At 46.7% G+C, this 23,222-nt stretch overlaps 2 protein-coding genes and 1 pseudogene across 2 annotated transcripts; 1 reads left to right on the top strand and 2 right to left on the bottom strand.

Annotated features, from left to right (window-relative positions):
• Positions 1 to 6,968: 6,968 nt before the first annotated feature.
• Positions 6,969 to 8,807, top strand: LOC123117222 (endo-1,4-beta-xylanase 1-like). Its single transcript, XM_044538035.1, has 2 exons — positions 6,969 to 7,477; positions 7,592 to 8,807. Exons 1-2 carry the CDS (start codon positions 7,031 to 7,033, stop codon positions 8,705 to 8,707), a joined length of 1,563 nt encoding a protein of 520 aa, XP_044393970.1. The 5' UTR covers positions 6,969 to 7,030; the 3' UTR covers positions 8,708 to 8,807.
• Positions 8,808 to 13,793: 4,986 nt separating this feature from the next.
• On the bottom strand, positions 13,794 to 15,987 carry LOC123113689 (tryptophan synthase alpha chain). Its single transcript, XM_044534993.1, has 7 exons — positions 15,642 to 15,987; positions 15,216 to 15,537; positions 14,884 to 14,960; positions 14,713 to 14,790; positions 14,523 to 14,600; positions 14,333 to 14,392; positions 13,794 to 14,229 (listed from the first exon to the last, which is right to left on the bottom strand). Exons 1-7 carry the CDS (start codon positions 15,882 to 15,884, stop codon positions 14,095 to 14,097), a joined length of 993 nt encoding a protein of 330 aa, XP_044390928.1. The 5' UTR covers positions 15,885 to 15,987; the 3' UTR covers positions 13,794 to 14,094.
• A 4,873-nt stretch (positions 15,988 to 20,860) lies between these two features.
• Positions 20,861 to 22,990, bottom strand: LOC123113688 (tryptophan synthase alpha chain-like; annotated as a pseudogene).
• Positions 22,991 to 23,222: the final 232 nt, after the last annotated feature.

Raw genomic sequence — 23,222 nt, 5'->3', positions numbered from 1 at the left:
ATAAACCATGATAACAGTGATCTCCTATTTTAACAGAGATGACAGGCATGCCAACAACAGGTCTACGTTTGCCCCTTTTATCAGGTTTGGCAATTCTAGCAGCTTCTTCACAGAAGTAAATAACATGCCCATCCATATCTTCTTCTAAGAGATCTTTAACCATAGCAATACTAGGTTCTACTTTAATTTGTTCATCGGGTTTAGGTGTTCTAATATAGCTTTTGTTAACCACAGTTGAAACTTTAGCATGTTCCTTTATCCTAACAGGGAAAGGTGGTTCCTCAATATAAGCAGAAGGAACAATTGGATCAACATTATAAAGTATAGTTTCTTATTTAACTGGAACCTGTTCTTTAATTTCTTCTTTAATAGGTGGGTGATATTTAAACCACTTTTCTTTAGGGAGTTCCACATGAGTAGAAAATGATTCCCAAAAGGAGGCTACTATCTCAGAGTCAAGTCCATATTTAGTGCTAAACTTTTGAAAAGCATCGGTATCCATAAAAGATTTAACACAATCATACTTAAGTTTAATACCTGACTCTTTACCGTCGTCGATTTCCCAATCTTCAGAGTTGTGTTTAATTCTTTCCAAAAGATCCCATCGGAATTCAATAGTCTTCTTCATAAAAGAATCAACACAAGAAGTATCAAGCATGGTTTGATCATTACGAGAAAGCCGAGCATAAAAGTTCTGGATAATAATTTCTCTTGAGAGCTCATGATAGGGGCATGAATATAACATTGACTTAAGCCCCCCCCCCCAAGCTAGAGCGATACTTTCTCCTTCACGAGGCCAAAAATTATATATATAATTCCGATCACGATGAACTAGATGCATAGGATAAATTATTAGATGGAACTCCAATTACAAACGATTCTAATTCCAAGATCCAATATCATCGCATAGCCTATACCATGCCAATGCTTTTCCCTTAAAAGATAAATAGAAAACCTTCTTCATAACTTCATCCCTGGGTAAACCTGCAAGCTTAAACAATCGAAAATTTTGTTCTACATATATCAAGTGCATATTAGGATGTTTGGTTCCATCTCCTACATAAGGATTAGCTAGCAGTTGTTCTATCATACCCGAAGGAATTTCATATTCAATATTTTCAGTAGGTGCAGTAGGTTGACGGGTAGCTAATTGTGGTTCCGGTCGAGGTGAAGATTCCCCGAACAAACCCCTCAAAGGATTGTTTTCCATAGTAACAAGTGACAACAAATTTTAGCATACTATATAAATGTTTCCTTACCAAAGGCGCTTCACTCCCCGGCAACGGTGCTAGAAAATAGCCTTGATGACCCACAATTATAGGAGATCAATTGTATCTCTTTTCGATAAGTAAGAGTGCCGAACCCAACGAGGAGCAGAAGGAAATGATAAGTAGTTTTCAGCAAGGTAATGTCTGCAAGTGCTGAAATTGTAAGTAGCGGAGTAGTCTGATAGCAAGATAATTTATAACGAACAAGTAATGATAGTAGTAAAAAAAGTGCAGCAAGGTAGCCCAATCCTTTTGAGGCAAAGGACAGGCCAAAGCAGTCTCTTATGATAAGCAAAGTGTTCTTGAGGGTACACGGGAGTTTCATCTAGTCACTTTCGTCATGTTGGTTTAATTCGTGTTCGGTACTTTGATAATTTGATATGTGGATGGATCGGTGCTTAGGTTCTGTTCTTACTTGAACAAACCTCCTACTTATGATTAACCCTCCCGCAAGCATCCACAACTAGGAGAAAAGTATTAAGAATAAATTCTAACCATAGCATTAAACTTTTAGGATCCAATCGGTCCCTTACGGAATAGCGCATAAACTGGGGTTTAAGCTTCTGTCACAATCGCAACCCATCATCTAATTGCTACTCCATAATGCATTCCCTTAGGCCCAAATATGGTGAAGTGTCATGTAGTCGACGTTCACATGACAGCACTAAGGGAATCACAACATACATACTATCAAAATATCGAGCACATATCAAGTTCTCATGATTACTTGCAACATGATTTCTCCCGTGAACTCAAGAAAAAAAAGTAACTACTCACAAATAATAATCATTCTCATGATCAGAGGGGTATTAAATAGCATATTGGATCTGGACATATAATCTTCCACCTAATAAACCATATAGTAATCAACTACAAGATGTAATCAACACTACTAGTCACCCACAAGCACCAATCTATAGTTCCGGTAACAAGATTGAACACAAGAGATGAACTAGCGTTTGAGATGAGATGGTGTTGTTGAAGATGTTGATGGAGATTGCCCTCCCCAAGACGGGAGAGTTGTTGGTGATGATTTCCCCCTCCGGGAAGGAAGTTACCCCGGCGGAACCGCTTCGCCGGAGGGCAAAAGTGCTCCTGCCCAAGTTCCGCCTCGAGACAGCGGCGCTCCGTCCCGAAAGTCCTCTCCTTATTTTTTCTAGGTCAGAATGACCTATATACCAGAAGATGGGAACCGGAGGTGGGCCGGGGTGACCACAACCCACCAGGGCGTGCCTTGGCTCCCTGGCGCGCCCAGGTGGGTTGTGCCCACTTGGTGGGCCCCCTTTAGTAGTTATTTGCTCCAATATTCCTCAAATATTCCATAAAAAATCTCGGTGAAGTTTTAGCTTGTTTGGAGTTGTGCAGAATAGGTAGCCTGGCGTAGCTTTTCCAGGTCCATATTTCCAACTGCCTGAATTCTCCCTCTTTGTGTATACCTTGCATATTATGAGAGAAAAAGCATTAGAATTACTCCAAAAAGCATTATTATGGATAAAAACATTATATATAACAGTAAGAAAACATGATGCGAAGTGGACGTATCAGCATACATGCATAGATACATACCACACACGTCACCACCATCCCTTCCCACATCTAGGTCCACACAACGATGGTTAAGGGTCCCTGTGGATGCGACTAATGGGCGGTCTCTATTATTCCCCTATCAACTACTCAGGGGAGGATGGAAGCAGTTATCGTCACCTCAGTACTTCCACAAGCCACCATCACAATGACAATAATATTCTTCACATCTGAAAGGCAATATATTGAGTGGTCGACTTCACACAACATTGTGAAGAACATTAACATAAACGTGCAAAAGAACATATTGTATCCTATCGATGTTCAACACCTAAACATACAAGGGTTCCTCCATATTCCCGAGAACTAGGGATGTTTACTCACACATAGATACAACACGCATCATAGGGATAATCATAGATGCATGATAAATGTAATACACATTGGAATCCACCTAGGGTTTGAGTATTACAAAGAGATGAAGGGCCAGTTCTTTTGTTGGCTTCTAGAATAAGCTGGAATAAGCTGCCCTCTACTTAGCTTATTTTAGAAGCTCAACCACCATAAATAGGCTTACTAATTAAGACTTGACTAATAGGCTTACTAATTAAGACTTGACTAATAGGCTTCTAAATAAATATTTTTGGTTGTGCTTCTAGAATAAGCTGGGTAGGAGGAAGCTTATTCTAGAAGACCAAAAAAGTCACCAAAAGAACTGGCCGAATTTTGGAGTGAGGATGGTGACAGTGGTTAATGCCAGATTCTCCTTCATCGTCTTGATGGTGTGATAGAGTCCTTCTGTCAATTCCCCCTCCGGATCCCTTCCTAAGGATAGGGTTATTGGTCAGGTGCATGTTCTTGTTTCTCCGTATCTCTTCTCAACGATACGAAGGCACGAGGATGAAGTAGTTGACCTGGGGGGAGAATGTGCTACTTGGTATGAGCGCTTGCGCTCAAGGCATTGTTTTTGCTTTTGGAAGCGCGTGTCCAACTGCTACTTCTCCCATTTGGTTGTTGCGTCATATCGTAGGTTATTATCATGCCAATTAGTGTGATTTTTACCATAAATGATGTTTTTTCTTTAATGCCTACTTCATTTTGATCCAAAAAGAATCAACAAAAAGGGTGCACAAAGGCGACAAAATCCTTAAAATCCTACGCCTAAATGCAAAACAAGAAGTAAATTATGATGCAAAAAATTGGACTCATCAACTCTCCCAAACTTAGAGCTTTGCTCGTCCCCGAGAAAATATCACAGCTTCTAAGATTTGCCTAGTACGGATGTTGGCTCCATCTTAATAGCGGTGTGTGTTCTGTTGCATTCACCACTAGTGAGATGCTATCAGAAGCATCGCAACCCACATGCCATTGGTATTTTCACAAAATACCCGTGGCGTTTATTTTTACCCACGCGCCACTAATTACCTACACCTATAAGGGTTTCTGCACTAGTGTCCCCTTCAAGAATGAACCGAGCCTTGGATCTTTGCTACCATTTAACTTCTTGGTCTCATAGTATACACACTAACTACTAATTGGACTGGCTCTTAAGCTCAATCTCGTTAGAGGAAACAATATGTTTCCTAGGTATCTTTTTAGGTCACTAGTGATAGTGGAAAGGTGTGTTGTTTTTTAATCCCGCTGGTGTGTTTCGCCCATCCAGTTAGGAATTGTCACATAGAGCGAACCTTAGAGTTCCATCTTTGGATGGGAGTTTCACCAAGAACATGCCTTTCTCAAACGTTCTTGACAACTTCCGCAAAGCCATCACGTTGTACCAATCCTAGTTTAAACTTGAATGGGCGGTGTGCAGACAAGTCGGTTGCAGAATTTGAGTCAAGAATTATTGTGGTGTGGTCCAACGATATCTCAGTACTCTCGAGGGCAAGCATGGTAGCTATAAGGAACTTTTCTTCCCATTCGATGTCCATGAGCAGGCATTCAAGTTTCTCATATGTTGGCATCACACAGTTTATGTCCCAAGTAAATTGATGACCAGGCAACTTAGCCTCTTGAGGTCCAAACTATCATAACATGATTGAACAAGAAAGTCCAAAGTATGTCAAACCGGTCGGTGTTTTTTCTCTTGCTAGTATCGTAGGATATTGAAATCACCCCAATGATACATGGGGTATGGGTTATCCTTTGCAAGATTAACCAATTCATGAAAAAAGCGGGTTTATACTTGTCTTGGGCAGCTCCATACTGTCACCTAACTCCACATAGCTTTGTCAGCTATGTTTAGAAGATGTAATTTCATATGAAACTCTCCAACCTACAGGGATAACAAACCCATCTTCAAAGTCAGAACTCCAAGCAAGATCCCACCAGACATCCCTCATGGATGTAGACAGTGGCGGGTGAAGTCCCCCCCCCCCCCCCCGGCTGAAATGTGGTCGAGGACATGCACCAGAAAATCATATCTACCCCCTTTGGTGATGGCAACAAAATTCAACCCATGTTCACCAACAAAATGGGCAATGTGTTTATGCTTAGCCAAGTCAGTGAGGCCTCTCCTATTTCAAATCATGTCTTGAATGGGGAAACATAGGATTGCTGGAGAAAGTTTCACCATCTTGGGCGGTTTTTGCTTCTTTTTGAGGAATGAGACTTAGACTTGTGGAAAGACACAGTTAGGTTGCATAGAATGGATCCAAATCTCGCGCCAACCAGGTGAGGAAGGAGCGGCCCCTCAAGATTATACACTTAAACTCCAAGATAGGTCAAAGAAGAGTGCTTAATTCAGCCCGATAACTGAAGTCCTATAATTGTTGCTATCAGAGGATCCATGGCATCTATAGAAAGGGCTAAGGTATGAAACAAGTGTAGTTGACAAAATGTGGAAAAGTCCTTTTGTTCTCTAGTCTTAAGTACCGATCACGCTAAAGTAAAGTGCTTTATTCAGGAGTATAGCTTCGTACTAACGACATGCAATGCTTGCAATGTAAGCACCAATAACATCTCTGTTCACTCACACAATTGGCGATGTCTTCATGCTTAATTAGCCTAGTCCTATCCAAAACTTGCCTGTCATGACAAAACTCTCTCATTTTTATTTTTATTTTGCGAACGACAAAACTCTCTCATATCCGAAACATGTCTCGTGGGGAGCTCAGGATGGAGAAAGTTTCGCCTCCTTGCGCGTTTTGTTTGTTTGTTTGTTTGTTTTTGAGGAATGAGACTTGAACTTGCGGGAGGACAGTGTTTGTTGGTCGCATATATAGAATGGACCCTGATCCCACATCATCCGATCCCAGTTCCATTAGCACGACAACCAGTTGAGAAAGCAGCTGGCCGTCAAAGGCGTCTGCCATTTACTCTTCCTCGGTCATGGGGTATGGTCGAGGGCTCAAACCTTAAGGAAAAAAAAACTTGCCTCTCCCGTGGTAGTATCTTTCGCTCTCTGCAACTACAACTTGCAGCCGTCGTCCAATTACAAGCGTGCATGGTGGGTTTGTTTCACGCGCGCGGAGGAAACGGAAGGAAGCCGCAAGCCAACGGCGTAAAGCTAGAAAAAGCGGCCGAGGCAATAAGCTGCGTGCATGAATGAATGAGGCCTGGATTCATGATAGATACTCCGTATGTGACCACTGGATACTGTCTGTCTCTGTGTGTGTGTCTGTGTGTGTGTGTGTGTGTGTGTGTGTGTGTGTGTGTGTGTGTGTGTGTGTGTGGCTATCCCGGGTTAATTACAACGCTTTTGGCCCTTTTTGTATCTTGAAGCCATGCATTACAACGCTCTACGCTTAACTAAACGAATTACTTACATTATCGTCGCAGCTAACATGCAAGTGAGGCGGCTGCAAGTTGGCTGGGAACCCTTTCTTTTCTTCGCGGTTACTCTTTGTATTGTGATACTCTATCTATAGTAACGACTAGTAAACCATATCCATCTCGACATCGACGGCCGCCGCCAAATTTTCCCTTTAAATACCGCAGCCACTGCGATCCATCTCCTCACTCCCACTGCAGACCACAACAGAGAGAGCACTTGAGGCGGCTGCAAATTTTCTGCACACTGATCCTCTTGACAAGTCAATCGTCTCTCACTCCCACTCGCGTAAGATGGGAAGCACTCAGGTATGTACCGTACTTTAGTAGTGGTAGCACCAGTTGCATCACACGGTCTCGCTCATTCATTTGCATGCATGGTTCACATTCAGGACGTGAACCTGATCCACAACAGCACACTCGAGGACGGCTGTGCACCATTCGGCTCACGCACGACGACACTGTCCATGCACAACGAGGAGGAGACGGCCATGCTCCCCGTCACCGTGGGTGGCAGCAAGCCCAGCGGCCGGTACATCCTGGTGGCGGGGCGTGCCGACGAGAAGGACGGCCTGCGCCAACCGATCACGTCGGGCGGCCTGAAGCCTCGGGTCACGTACCGCGTGGCCGGGTGGATCAGACTGGGCGCAGGCGCGCCGCGGGGGACGGTGCGCATCAGCCTTGGTGTGGACGACAATGGCAACGAGACCATGGTGGAGTGCGGCGCGGTGTGCGCTGAGACGGGCGGGTGGACGGAGATCATGGGCGCCTTCCGGCTCAGGACGGAGCCGCGCAGCGCCGCGGTTTACGTCCACGGTGCCACCGCCGGCGTCGACGTCAAGGTCATGGATCTTCGTGTCTTCCAGACGGACCGCAAGGCGCGCTTCAGGCAACTCAAGGACAAGACTGACAAGGTGAGCATGCATCCACGTAACCATGCATCTTTTCATGTCCGGGTGCATGGCATGCATGGCATTAACTGCATGCATAATGGATGCGGACGTAATGCATGCATACTTTTGATGTAGGCGCGCAAGAGGGACGTGGTCATCAAGCTGGGCGCGGCGACGGGAGCGGCGTCCGTGCGCGTCGTGCAGATGGATAGCGCCTTCCCATTCGGGACATGCATCAACACGACGGTGATCCAGAACCCAGCCTTCGTCGACTTCTTCACCAACCACTTGGACTGGGCCGTCTTCGAGAACGAGCTCAAATGGTACCACACGGAGGCGCAGCAAGGGCAGCTCAATTACCGCGACGCCGACGCGCTCCTCGACTTCTGTGACCGCCTCGGCAAGCGCGCCCGTGGTCATTGCGTCTTCTGGTCCGCGGACGGCGCTGTGCAGCAGTGGGTCAAGAACCTCGACCGCGACCAGCTCAGGTCCGCCGTCCAAAGCCGCATCCAGAGCCTGGTGTCCCGCTACGCCGGCAGGTTCCCGCACTACGATGTCAACAACGAGATGCTGCACGGCCGCTTCTTTCGGGACCGCCTCGGCGACGAGGACGTCCCGGCGTTCATGTTCAAGGAGGTCGCTCGCCTGGACCCGGAGGCCGCGCTCTTCGTCAACGACTACAATGTGGAGTGCGCCAACGATCCCAACGCGACTCCGGACAAGTACGCCGAGCAGGTCACATGGCTGCAGAGCTGCGGCGCCGTGGTGCGCGGCATCGGGCTGCAGGGCCACATCAGCAACCCCGTCGGGGAGGTCGTCTGCGGCGCCCTCGACAGGCTCGCCGTCACGGGCGTGCCCGTCTGGTTCACCGAGCTGGACGTGTGCGAGCCCGACGTTGGCCTCCGCGCCCAGGACCTGGAGGTGGTGCTCCGGGAGGCGTACGCGCACCCGGCGGTGGAGGGCGTCGTGTTCTGGGGCATCATGCAGGGCAAAATGTGGCGCAAGGACGCCTGGCTTGTCGACGCCGACGGCACCGTCAACGAGGCAGGCCAGACGCTCCTCAATCTCCAGGAGGAGTGGAAGACTGACACGCGCGGGAACGTCGACGGCGATGGGAACTTCAAGTTTAGGGGCTTCCACGGCAGATACGTCGTGGAGGTTACGACGGCGACGGGGAAGCAGATGCTCAAGACCTTCACCGTGGAGAAAGGGGACAACACCCCTCTCGTCCTGGATTTGGTCGATGCCTGACGGTGAATCTAATCTAACTAAGAAACTATTTTTACCAATCTAATTACATGCATGGACGACACGTGAAGGAATAAGCTGTATAATACTATTCACATTTCCAAGGTAATGGGTATTGTATTTTGTAAGAGAAGTGTAAGGTATTGTACTGCCTAAATCTCATGTCCATGGAGATGATTGAAGAAAAGAGTGCCTATGGTGATCAAAGGATTTGTTCTCAATTTTTTTGTCAATTGATTAAAGTAATAATAATATTACAAAGAGAAAAAATTGCAGTTGAGATATAACACAAAACCACATTTCTAAAGTAATTAAGAATTTCAACTGATACCCACAACTCTAGGACCAAGTAGTGATGACAAAACACATAATTACTCTGATTAATCACTTAATGAAAAATATTATGTGTGGGCCCCATGTTTAAGTCACTAGGGGGCGGCTTGGCTTGAGCACTTTTGAATGGGCTTGCCGATGAGGACGAGGACGAGGCCGACCTCCGACGGATGTATGTTGGGCTGTACAAGAAGGGGCTTGACGACGAGGACGGACCGTCCAAGAGCAGGGTCGAGTCTGAAGTGCTCGAGCTTTCATACGAATAGTTTAAATTCGTATTGTTGAGTATAATGTCTATTAGGAAAGACGAGATAGATTAGGATTTGTTCTGACTTGTCTTGTACTTCAAATAGATCATTGTACTCCTATATATATGCTCACGAGGCTCAAGCAATACAACAACTATTTCACCAATCCTCTCTCTCCCACAAATCCTCTCTCTTCCTTCTAACATAGTACCATTTACCGGGATCTAAACCTTAGCCGACGCCGTTTCCGCACCCGCGCGCCGCCCCTAGGGCGGTCGGCCTCCATGACCGCCGCCAGGGGCCGCGCCGCCCATACCTAGGGTTCGTCCGCCGGTTGTGTTGATCGGCTGCCCTAGAGAGTCTTTTCCCCGAGCCCTTGCTCCGGGTTTTCTCTCTCCCGCCGGTCATCTTGATCGGCGGTTTCTTTTTGGTTTTCCGTTCTAATCTTGATCGGTTTGCGTCTTCCACCGTCGCCGTCGACCCCGCGCGCCTCTACTCCAACCCCGGCGCGTTCGGCCGGCTTCTTCACCGACCCGGCGGCCTCGCGCGTCTGCGCGCCGGTCGCCCCGACCTGGCGGCCTCGCGTCATGCGGCGGCCCTTCACCGCGGCCGTTCGCGCTCCGGCCCGCCCGTTGATCTACGCCGGCCGTCACCACCCTGCTCCGACCGGGACTCCTGCATCACCCGACCCGGCGGCCTCTCGCCATGCGGCGGCCACTCATAGCCGCCCTTCCGCCCGTCGTCGCTGGCTTCATCTCGGACTCCGCCATCACCCCGTCTTCACCGAGCGGCGTCCCCGACCTTGCGCGCGATCGTATTCATCACCCGCCCGCCGCTGCGACCCCCCTCATCTACGTCGTGTGACCGACCTGGCCCGTCGGTTGCGCATAACTCCGCATGCCCCGTGAAGAGCATCCCCGAGTTCAGCGCGCCCCTCCACCGATCGAGCAAATGGCTGCCGTTGTGTCGCCCGTTTAGGCTGCAGGGCCGCCGCCCCCGTGGTTCTTCTCCCGGCTGCACGGACCCGCGTCACGCTGCGTCGCCCCTTCGAGCCGTAGTGCCACGGCCCACGGTCCACCGCCGCCCTGGGGCCGTCGGCTCCAGGCCGTCCCCATGGCTGCACCGATCCTCGCGCTGCCGCTGCATCGCCCCGTCGGGCCGTAGCGAGCGTGGCACGCAGTCCACGCCGCTGTCCCGAGGCCGTCCCCGCTGTTGCACCGACCCGCGCTCCGGCGCTGCGCCGCCCCTTCGGGCTGTAACGCCGCGGCCCACAGTCCCTACGACCGCCCTGAGGTCTTCCGCCGTCGCCCTGACCTGCCCGCCGCCACTGTGTCGCCCCTTCGAGCCATAGCGCCGCGGGCCACGGTCCACCGCCGTCGCTTGCGCGTTGACTTCTCGTAGTATGCGTCGCGCCGCCTTCCTTGGCGCGGGAACACCATCATCCGCATCGTTCTTTGTCACGCTGTCAGGGCTCCTCGCCTACATCGAGCACCGCCGCCACACTCCTAACCTAGCCGCCGCCGCCGCCGTCAGGCCGCCGCCGCCGCTCTTCTTCGGCCGCCGCCTCCGCTACCCCGTTAGCCGCCGCAGCCGCCCGTCCACCCCGTTCATCTTCATCCAGCACCAGCCCGTCGCCAGCGTCGTCGTCATCTATCCCAACCGCTTCATCTACTCTAATAACCGCGGGCGACATTGGCCTCGCGCCGATTGGCGTCGCAACTGTCGTCGAGTCCTTCTCTGCTGGCCTCTCCGACTTCTTTGACATGGCGTACAGCTCGTGAAGTTCCCAGTCTACGCATGCCCGGTGCTTGCAACACGCCGCATGCCTTCGTCCACGACGTGTCCCTGGGCCTGGCAAGCCTGTTGCGGCGCTTCGTCAACTTCGTCTTCGTCCGTCTACGCATGCTCGGTGCTGGCGACACTGACGCATGCCTTCGTCTACGATGTGTCCCCGGGGTTGGCAACCCCGGCGCGACGTGTCGTCAACATCATCTCCTTCCTGGCGCACCACTACTTCGACACCACTGCGCCCACGACTAACTCGGCGCCTCCTTACGCCCGCAGCTCCACGGCGACTTCCTCGACACCGGCTACCCCGACTCGACATCGACCACGGCATTCTTCGCATGGCTACCTCGACCACGGTTCCACCACCCACGCTCTCGTCTACATCGACAAACAGCACAAAGAGCTACCGCATGCTTGGGCAACCTCGTCGGTTTTCACTCCAGCTACGACTTCGCGATGCATCGACCGTTACGACCGTGCGGGGGGTGTCCGTCGGCTTGCCTTCAAATTCTTCTCCAGTCTCACCGTCTGCGTCACTACTATTGTGACTGCGGGGGGGATGTTGAGTATAATGTTTATTAGGGAAGACGAGATAGACTAGGATTTGTTCTGGCTTGTCTTGTACTCCAAGTAAATCATTGTACTCCTATATATATGCCCACGAGGCTCAAGCAATACAACAACTATTTCACCAATCCTCTCTCTCCCTTCTAACACGTATTGTGCAATGTACTTAGAATTTAATTATGCTATCTACCTGTGATCAATGTAATTATGTATATGGTGATTGAAAGGATGACACGTCCAGGAATAAGGTTGTATAATTTTCACATTTCGATCTAAGGTAACAATATTGTACTACTTTGTAAGATAAGTGCAAGGTATTGCACTACCTAAATCTGATGGCGGAGATGATTAAAGCAAGCAACCTATTGATCATTATGATTATATAAAAGATTTGTCAATTGAGTAATGTATAAAATTAGGAAGGGAAAATTACCTCTGTTGTTCAAAAGATTTGTTCTGAATGTTTTTGGCAACTAAGTAAAGTACAAATATTAAGAAGAGAAAATTGCAACTGAGGTAACACAAAACAACAGCTATAAAATAAGGGATTTCAACTAATAAACACAACTCTAGGACTAGGTAGTAACAACAAAACACATAATCACTCTCTTTAAGTGACTAGAGGGACGGCTCGGCTTGACATATTCAAAAATAAAAATAGGCTTAAAATCTAGACCATCTTTCTAAAGATTGGCCATCAGATCCAACTTTTAACGTCATAAAAACTATTATGCAACTCCAACTATACAAAACTGACAAACAACAATCAACTAGCAATACAAAACGATAACAACAATAGCAATGAGAAGCGTCATTCCTCCATCGCCCTCGAGATCTAGCAGCAACAGCAGTGGCACCAAACCACCTTCCTCCCTCAACCCTTCCTCTAACCACTAGCGTTGGCCACCGACCGTCCCCTACTCCCTTCTCCCCACCAAACCCACCAACCCCTCTATCGAGTGTTCCTCTTCCACACGCGGCTCTGGTCATGACGACAAAATCTGGATGCGAGCCCATCGTGAGATTCCAGGGCTGAGAGTGAGCTTGGGAGAGACGGAGAGTTGAGCTCTCGCTAAAAATGAGCTCCACCTACTTTTTGTCTATGAGTAGTGGGACCTGGTTGTAGGATTGGTGTTCAGGTGTCTGATTTGATAAAATTTGTGTAATTTGTTACTAAATAGTCCTAGAGTTTTTCATGGATAGACGTATCAATTTCGTAGAAGAGTAACACCAAGATGGATACATTGTCATTTTGCAATCAACGCCATGGCCACACACGCCAACACTCCTCATGCCTACTACTCACGACCCGCCAAACTATCCACCCAAAAAGGTACAAACCCACGTAACTCTGCAACAGATTTATCGTCTTCCAGCCCCAGCCTTCCTCAGTCACCTGCTTGAGCACTATGCCTGCGGAAGGCGATGCCACCATTGAAAAAAACATCATTGGAGTGTTTCCATAGCGCCCAAACCGCAAATGTTTGGCATTAAAATTTGTTCTGAATTTCAGAAAATGTCCCCGTTTACAAAATTTGTGCACATATTCAGAAAATTACAAAAGATGTATGCCTTTCAAATTTGTTTGAAATTTTACAAATACTCCCGTCTAAAACAATACACAAATTTAAAAAGTGTTCGCCTTTATGTAAAAATGTTTGGAATTTTAAAATGTCCCCTTTTTTAAAATTTGTTCACATATTCAAAAATATGTTCAAAAAATTCAAAGAAATGTTCAGAGTTTGGATTTCAAAATGTGTTTAAAAATTTTAAAATGTCCTTGCTTCCAAAATGTATTCAACTATTAAAAAATTGTTCGTGGTATTCATAAATTGTTCACATTCTCCAAAAATGTTTAAAAAATCTCTTTTTCGAATTTGTTCCCAAATTAATAAATGTTGGCAATTCAAAATTATATCGTGATTTCAGAAAATGTTCCTCCTTATCATGCTTTCTATTCGCTTGATGCTACATTTTGAATTGATGAAATTGACATTTATTGAAAAGAAAATATCCGCTGTTCGGGACATGCACATAGTTTACCATGGTAGCGTCCATAGGAAACTATGAAAGGTACTATTATCAATGTCACAAGAGGCAATTTGCAAACCATTGATGATTATTCCATCGAACAAGTAAGAAATAGGAGCAGATATATTACAGAATGACGCGTGACCTGTGAGCAATACCTACCAGACATGCATCAAAAAATTGGGGTAAATTGTTACAAGTTCCACTTTAATCGAGAGTTTGTGCGACTCACTCGATATTAACACTCCCGAGGTAGCACAATGAAGTAACAAAAGCAAATGCAAATACTAACTACAAAGTAAACACCGTTGTCTTTTTGTGACACAAAAATTGCAAATAGCTTCTATGCTTCTGTGTGCCCATTGAAACATTGACCACCATCATGGCTCGCCACGCTAAATAATTAACTATGTTAATTGCATATCATGGGAGTGCATTCTTCAAACTTCTGGCATATACTTCTAGCCTATTTAATCCTTCTTTTGGAGAATTTGCTTCACCCAACTGTTTCACCATTGCACTGCCAATGATCACTCCATCTGCACTCCAACCAGCAATCTGTGTACATTTATAAGTGGAGGTTAGGAATGTTAAATTACCTTGCTGAGATTTTGTATTCAAGATTATCAACTTTTTGTGAATCTTCCGATGTGTTGTTTACCTGGCTAACATGTTCCAGGGTTGATATGCCAAAGCCGACCGCCACTGCCTTGTCAGTGACCTACGGACCATTGCAAAAGGTATGTGACCGGTGATACTTTCAACAAAATGAGGGGGAAATTGACACTATTTGTTTTCTGGTTAACTTTAATTAATTTGATTTGATGGTTCTAAAAATCTTTTGTACAAACCTGTCTAATCTCCTGAAGAAGATCCTTGACACGTGGGTTTACCGTTGCCCGGGCTCCTGTAACTCCAACGACACTTACCTGCATGATACAAATTATTTAATTAGGGGGATAAAATGTTAATTCTGAGATTGATCACAAATCCAGAATTGGAATAAGAAGTTAGGATTTTACGCATGTGTTCTGCACATACAAGGTAAACAAACCCTTCTGAAGCTTTTGTGATTTCTTTCATCCTCTCTAATGGTGTAGCTGGTGTTGTAAGGAGAATCTAGATTCATTGGTTTAAAACATATAACTTGGTTAATGACTTAAACCTGAGTTGTGCTAGCATTGCATTAATGTTGAGGGGGCATGCACATACCAGTTCTAGTTTGTTCTCGGCGGTTTCTTTCCTAAAACCGTGTATCTCGTCGTATGGAAGGTCAGGTATGATAAGACCTGGAGTCATGTAAAGAGTGTGAATTAGTAAATCCATTTGTATTATAAACATTGGATGAAATAATTAGTTTGCTAAGGGCTCATTTAGTTTGGAGGATTTCCTTTGGGAAATTCTATGTGAATGAGCATACAAATTCCTTCTGGAGAAAACTACAGATCCGATCAAAACTCATGATGGCAACTGCACATTCTTATTAATTCAAACGTTTTGGTTTCGTTCAAACCGAATAAGCTACTCGTAATTGATCTGGTTACCTTTGACACCGGCTTCTTTGGCAGCGGCAGCAAAGTTCCCCGTCCCACGGCGCACAATGGGGTTGAAATAAGAGAAGATGACCACGGGGCAGGACAGCTCCGGCGTCACCTCCTTGAGCATCGACATCACGGCGTCCGTGGTCGCGCCGGCGGCCAACGCCCGCGCCGCGGAGGCCTGGATCACCGGCCCGTCGAAGGAGGGGTCTGAGAAGGGCATGCCGAGCTCGATGACGTCGGGGCCGAGCGAGTCGAGGAGCCTGAGCGCCTCCGCCGTGGTTGCCAGGTCGGGGTCGGCGGCGGTGATGTACGGGATAAACGCCGTCTGCGCACGCGCAACAGTGAAATTAATTAACCTTGGTCAATCAGCATCGACCTTGTACGTACCTGCTGCAAAGTCAGCTTCATGGCTAGGCTCGGGGCACGTACCTTGCCATTCGCCTTGACCCGAGACATGGCCTCCGCCACCGAAAGGCCGCGCTCGCCGGCCGCGGACTGCGACGCGCGCCTCGCAGCAGGCGCGGGCGCGGTCACCGCCGCGACCGCCCGGACCACAAGCCTGCCCCGCCGCGTGGCCACCGGCACGGCTGCCGCATGCCGTTGGCGCATCGGGTGGCTCAGCGACGTAGCCGTGGAGGACATGGAGGGGGACGCCTTGAGCGCGAAAGCCATGTCGCCCAACGGATGGATGCTACGCACTTGACTATAGTTGTTCACTCTTCAAAAAGTTGTTCACTCTTCACTGTATCTAGCACTTGGAGTGGGGAGCTGGGTCACGCTTGAACTGCGGATGGGTTTGATATGCGTGTGCGCGCGTTTATATAGCCGACGGCGTCTCACTCACTGGCAGGGCAGGGCAGGACGACGCGTTTCACCGTGGAGAACGTGTCTGGCGCTTGGCAGAGAAGGTGCACATCAGCACATACTCCTACATGTGATGCGTCCAGCGTCCACCGTCGGGCTCCCGTTCACCGGTGAGCGAGCGTCACGTGCTGCTGACGTCACACCTAGTGGTGGCGTCAGCCAGAGGACTGACTGACTGATCAGTCCATGGCATCACATCACGGCACATGTATGTTGTGCTTCTACCTTGTATAAGGAGCACGTGTTCTCCGACTTGCAACCAGCCAGCCCCCGACCAGGTCGCGATCACTTCAGCTTCTAGAATCCTCGTGAAGTCGTGATTGTCATGCACATCATCTTAATTTTGGATTTGACTGTTAGTGTGTTAGTGTGTTTGTAGTTACGTCCCTTTTAATCTATTTTTTCCCGGATGATTACTCCTTTGGTGTGCAGGCCGGGCCTTTGGGTCTTGGCACGACAACTTCAAAGCTACCAACTACAATAAGATTTGTTAGCTTGGGCTAGGGAGGGTAACGACGACGACATGTTTTCAACTTGCTCCAGTGCTTGCTAGATGGTCCATGGATCTGGTTATGAATTTCTTTTTTACTTTTGTGGATGTGTATACAACCGTTACAACTTTTGTGGATGTGTATACAACCGTTACATCTTATTAATAGATTGGAAGTTTTTTTTAAAGAATATTTGGATCACAACACATGTATGCATACTTCTCCGAATGCTAGGTAGGAAAACATGCGTTCATATATACCTACTAATAAAGTAAAAAGTGTTTTTTACCACCGTAATTTCGTTTGTTTTTCGTTCATCCACAAGTTTTTCATACGTTGCCTTTCAAAGTTTTTCGTACGTCGCCTGACCCCCTTCCAACATCTAATTTTTTTCGGCCATGGCCACATAAGGCCTAGAACCAGGGAAAATCGAAATAACAACTTCCGTCCAGTCTCTTGGGATGTCCTATTGGCCGCATTCTGCGGCAAATAGTCGCCAGTTCGCACAGACCTCGCCCGATTGGGCCAACCATTGGGTTCAAACCCTTAGCGCATGGTCCGGCGCAAAAACTCCGAAAAGAAAATGTGTGCAAGTCAGGACTCAATCCGCAGAGTTGCTGCAGAGTACGGAGCAGCCCTGCCAGCCGAGCTAACTAACTGATTGCGAAACATGGATAGCGCCAAAATATGAATAAAAAAGACAAGCAGCTTAACTCAACATTACTCAAAGAGATTAAGAAACACATACAATTTATTAAATTCCAATTTCTTTTGAAAATGCGAGTAAATTTTTGAAACCACGAAACAATCTTTGAAAAAAATGGAACAAAATTTGAAAAATGAGAACAGAAAATTGAAATTCTGAACAAAATTTGAAAATCTGAACAAATTTCAGGAAAACATACGAAATTTGAACCTCCAATTTTTTTTGCAAACACGAAATTTTTTATAAATTCCGAAAATTCTTTTGAAAATGAACAAAATATGAAATTCTAAACTTTTTTGCAAAACACAAAAAAAAAATTAAAATTCAGAACATATTTTATGAAAATGTGAACAAAATTTTTAAACTCTGAACATTTTTCAACATGATTTTCTTTGGACATTCTGAATATTTTTTCACATTGCGAAGAATTTTGGAAAATGTGAACAAAATTGTACAATTTCGAACATTTTTTAGAACATGAACAAAACTCCAGAACATTTTTTGATGATATGAAATTCTTTTGAAGTTCCGAACATTTTTGGAAATTGTGAACAAGTTTTTGAAAATGTGAATACATATTCGAATTTTTGAACAACTTTTTGAATTGTAACAAAAAATGTGAAAACAGGAACATTTTTTGAAATTGTGAACAAAATTTTGAAAATGTGAACATTATTTCAAAAAATGAACAAATTTTGACAAGAAGAACATTTTTCAAAATTCTGAACAATATTTGAACTGTTCGAAAAGCTTAAAAATAAAAATAAAAATAAAGAAAACGAAAAAAAACAAAGAACAAAAAAGGACAGTGAAGAAAGCCAAAAAAACAGTAGAAGGAACAAAAGGTTCTTTTTTTAAAATTGCGCGAACTGGTTTTAAGTTTTGTCGCCGTTGTTTCTTCATTAGGCCTTGTACAATGAGAGGTGCTTAAGGAAGGTGCTTAGAGAAATAAATCAGGTTTTTTTAAGCATCGGTGCTTATTTGTATAGGATAGACGCTTAACTAAGCGTCTCTCTTGTAGAAATAGGCACCGGTACTTCAGAAAAACCCGGTTTATTTTTTTAAGCATCTCTCTAAGCACCTCCCATTGTACAAGGCCTTAGGTTTCGCTTTGTCATTCTTTCACTTGCACGGGCCAGGCGGGGTGGCTAGCGCGGCCTGTATGTCTACATGAGGTGGTCGGTTCAATCCCTAGTGTGAACTGTTTTTATGATTTTTTATCTCGCAAAACGAAACTACTTCAAATAGGCCGGCCCAGGGCGAGCCGCGCTCTGTGCGAAGCCGCGACTACTTGCCGCAGAATGCGTCGTATAGGGAATTCCCCGTCTCTTGGCGCTTGAGGTTCGTTCTCCAAATAAATAAATAGTCCCATCTTGCTTCTTTGTACCTAAGCCCACCAATTCATATACGTACGCGAGTTGCCTGAAAACAAGCCGCCTCAAAATCAACAAGCGGATGGATCCTCGAGGAAAGGAAACATGAAGGAGCGACTAATCCAGATTTACAGAGGCCCAAGGAGATGGAACGAAGGAACGGCAGCCGACCTAGTCAAGCGGGCAGATTTTTTAATCCTCTTTCTACTAACCCACTGTTGCTGCGGAGCTCGACTGGGCCGACAACAACTACAAGTGCCACCTCGTGCTCAGCGCAGAGCTTGGCTCCAGCGAAGGAAGTAGATGGTGGCGGGAAGTGGGAGGCAGTCAACGTTGTGGGCAAGACTGGGCTGTGCCATCATCCGACGAGGTCATGTTTGGAACCGGTGGCAGCACGGCAAGCGCCTGGTATCGTCTCGTCCCGAAACTTTGGTTGTGCCACAGTTTGGTATATACATGGGAATCTATATATTAATCTCCATCCTCTATATGTACTAGTGGTTAGGATCCGCCATCACGGGCCTCTTGATAGCGTTCCTATGTGTTGGCCATGTTGGCTTTGTACATTAGGATGGCTTGTTTTGTTGTTATGTTGTTGGCTCTCTACATTTGGCTGGTGTGTTTGTTACTTGTTTTGTCTCATGTATATGAACTTCGGTTTGTGTTAGCATGTGAGATCGATGTCTGCAATTTAATGGTAGGTGAGATACGTGAAATCATGAATGTCAGCAGAGTCGAGAAACATAGACCGAGTCATTGCACAAATAGTACATTATAGGAACTTAGATGCATTATAAGTAGGATGAAGCTACATGTGACAGATAGCATGGAGGCCTCAATGGATTCAGGCAACGAGCATCAATGGAGAGATGGATGATAAAAAACTGTGTACTGATTGTATAACACACATGAATAGTATAGACGCTGATGGTCTTTCCAATAGCCATCTGAAGTGATTTGCGGGCATCGTATGGATTTTAATCGGAGTTGAAGAACCATAGAGCATGAGCAACTCATTGCTCGTTGAACCAGCCCTTTTCAGCCAGGATAACAAAGGCGAGGTAGACACAACACAAGGTTCAGAACAATTGGCCTAATGAAGAAAATCAGTTCAGAGTCTGGTCCGTCTGGTTCAGCCATCTTGAGTCTGGGACACGACCTTTGAGCTGGATTGATAGTTTATTCATCATCCCTATCTGTATTCTTTAGTAACAGAGGCATTGACTGGTGTAGTGGCTGCTCATTTGCTTCAGGGGCACGTGGACCTTCTCCATCGGCTGATGCAGCCCAATCTCGTTCTCTTCATGAACCGTGGCAGAGGCATTTTCTTTAAGAATGCTTGCCATGGGAGGGTGTGGAGGCCCGAGGACTTTGCGAAGCCTTTTGAACGGCGAACAATGTTGTTCATTGTCTTTCACCTCCACTGTACTGGTGTCAAACAACAAGTTTGGAGTATTCGCCACATGTGTGGCAATATCTTCAGGAGGATTGTGGGGATGCACTTCACCTTGCAGGGAGTCTGGATGCATCTCTTCCCAAAACTCACTGTTGATCACCTATATCAACCAAAATAGTCCCTTCTGAGCTGCGCTCCGATGGAGATAATGATACCACATGAGCATTCTCAAGTTGAGGAATACTCCATTATCCCTGACAACATTATCTTGCTCATATTCTTCATATATATATATAGGGTGGGTTGCCCGGCCGGTTAGTAGTCGTACGATGAGAAAGTGGCATGGGGGTAGTAGCGCAGGTTGTAGGTGGTGTTGCAGGCCGTGATCGAGTCATCAGCATGTTAGCCATTGGTGTTCTTGCAATACAGAAGTACCTGGCAACTATGTTGCTTCTACCCTTTCATGCTTGACCACAAACTAAGAACAATTCACTGCCTTTAATTCCACATATCATGGTGATCTCGGGAATGAAATATGGAGTGTGAATCTTTGGAGGACGGCCTCCATGGAGCCCCCCCCCCCCCCCCCAAAAAAAGGTTGAAAAATCCATCGAAAACTATATGTTTTCCGCACAAACGTGTAAAAAAATGTCTGAAAGTATTGTGATTTGTATGCTGTACAAAAGAAATTTTTTGGCCCAAAAAAATGTCCCCCCATTTTGGAAAATACATATTTGTCTTTTTTTTGTACACCACGTGTGAGAGTATAATGTTATGAAATTTTGCGCATACATAGTATACATTTGTATGTATGTTCATAAAAGAATTCGATATTTTTTTGCCGTGTAGAATAACATATTCTGAAACAGCTCCATGGAGCTCGGACTCCATTGGCCATTTGGGATGAACTATGCTCTTACAAATCATTATAGTGCATCCCTCAGGCTACTCACAAAGTCTTCTAGCCTCTTCAACTCTTCTCTTGGAGAAGATGCTTCACCCAACTGTTTCACCATTACACTGCTAATGATCACTCCATCCACATCCCACTCGGCAATCTATGTCCACCCTTGAGTGGAGGTCGGCAATATAATTATTATATTCACTTGATATTAACACTCCCAAGTTAACACAACAAAGGGACAAAAGCTAACACTCCCAAGTTAACACTAACTATAAAAGTAAACACTAATCTCCTTTTGCAACACAAAAATTGCAAATACCTTCTACCCTTCACCGATTTAAATTTTGACCACCTGGCTTGCCACCCTAAATAATTAACCATTTAAATTGCATATCATGGGAGTGCATTCTTCAAACTCTTGGCATATACTTCTAGCCTCTTTAATCCTTCTCCTGGAGAGTTCGCTTCACCCAACTGTTTCACCATTGCACTACCAATGATCACTCCATCTGAACCCCACTCGGCAATCTGTGTCCACTCATAAGTGGAGGTCAGCAATGTAATAATCTTATTGAGATTTTTCAATCAAGATTGAAATTTTTTGGTGAATCTTTCGGTGTGTTATCTACCTGGCTAACATGTTCCGGGGTCGATATGCCAAAGCCAACCGCGACTGCCTTATCTGTGACCTGTGGACAATTACAAAATATATGTGACTGATGATACTTTTAATATAACAAGGGGGGAATTTACACTATTTCTTTCCTGGTTAAGAGAGATGATTTTATGGTTTTAAAAATCTTTTCTACAAACCTGCCTAATCTCCTGAAGAAGATCCTTGACACGTGGGTTTACGGTCGCTCTAGCTCCTGTAACTCCAACGACACTTACCTGCATAGTGCAATTAATTAGGGGACTGAAATGTTAATCATGATATCTTGACCACAAAGCCAGAATGGGAATAAGAAGCTAGGATTTTGCGCATGTGTTGTGACTTACAAGGTAAACAAACCCTTCTGAAGCTTTTGTGATTTCTTTCATCCTCTCTGATGGTGTAGCTGGTGTTGTAAGAAGGATCTACAATCATTTATTGAAGAAAAATATCATGTTTAATGACTGGCTTAAGTCTCAGTTCTGTTAGCATTGCATTGATGTATACCAGGTGCATGGACCGATGCACGTACCAGCTCTAGATTGTTCTTGATGGCTTCTTTCCTGAAAGCATGTATCTGGTCGTATGGAAGATCGGGTATGATAAGGCCTGGAGTACATGCATGTAACAAGTGCGAACTAGCAAATCTGTTGTGTTGATTGTCAACGTCGGATAAAATATTTAGTTTGCTAATTACCTTTGACACCGGCTTCTTTGGCAGCCGCGGCGAAATTCCCCGTCCCACGGCGCAGGATGGGGCTGAGATAAGAGAAGATGACCACGGGGGCAGGACAGCTCCGGCGTCACCTCCTTCAGCATCGACATCACGGCGTCGGTGGTTGCGCCAGCGGCCAACGCCCGCGCCGCGGAGGCCTGGATCACCGGCCCGTCAGCGGAGGGGTCCGAAAAGGGCAAGCCAAGCTCGATGACGTCGGCGCCGAGGGAGTCGAGGAGCCTGAGCGCCTCCGCCGTGGTCGCCAGGTCGGGGTCGCCGGCGGTGATGTACGGGATGAACGCTGTCTACGCGCGCGCAACAGTAAATCATTGGTCGATTAGCATCGATATTTGACGTGCATGCATGCTGCGAACTGAGCTTAGTACACTCGGCGCACTTACTTTGCCATTCGCCCTGACGCGAGACATGGCCTCTGCCACCGACAGGCCGCGCTTGCCGGCCGCGAACAGCGACGTGCACCTCCCAGCAAGCGCGGGCGCGGGCACGGTCACCGCCTGTTCGAGCGACGTCACCGCCGCCGCGGCGACTGCTCTGACCACGGGCCTCCCCGTCGCGGGCACCGCCACGGAGGCCACCGTGCCGCGACGCATGGGGTGGCTCAACGACAGAGCCGAGGAAGACGCCTTGACCGCGAAAGCCATGCAGATAGCGCGACGGACGGCAGGCAGGAAAGTCAACCGACGTCGCTGTGTGGGCAGGTAGGTGGCTAAGATGCACACGAGCAGCAGAGAGAACACTTCGACTTTTCCAGACGAGACGAGTGAAGTGCTGGTGCGCGTCCGTTTATATAGCAGCAACCGCGGCCGCCGCCGGCGCTTCGCAGAGAGGAATACACATACGCGGCTACGAGTAAACTAATGGTGGGGTTGATTCCATCTCCACCATGAA

The sequence above is a fragment of the Triticum aestivum genome, chromosome 5B (assembly GCF_018294505.1).
Source record: "Triticum aestivum cultivar Chinese Spring chromosome 5B, IWGSC CS RefSeq v2.1, whole genome shotgun sequence".
Taxonomy (NCBI): domain Eukaryota; kingdom Viridiplantae; phylum Streptophyta; class Magnoliopsida; order Poales; family Poaceae; genus Triticum; species Triticum aestivum.
The sequence above is the reverse complement of the archived record's forward strand: the minus strand, read 5'-3'. Positions and strand labels throughout refer to the sequence as shown.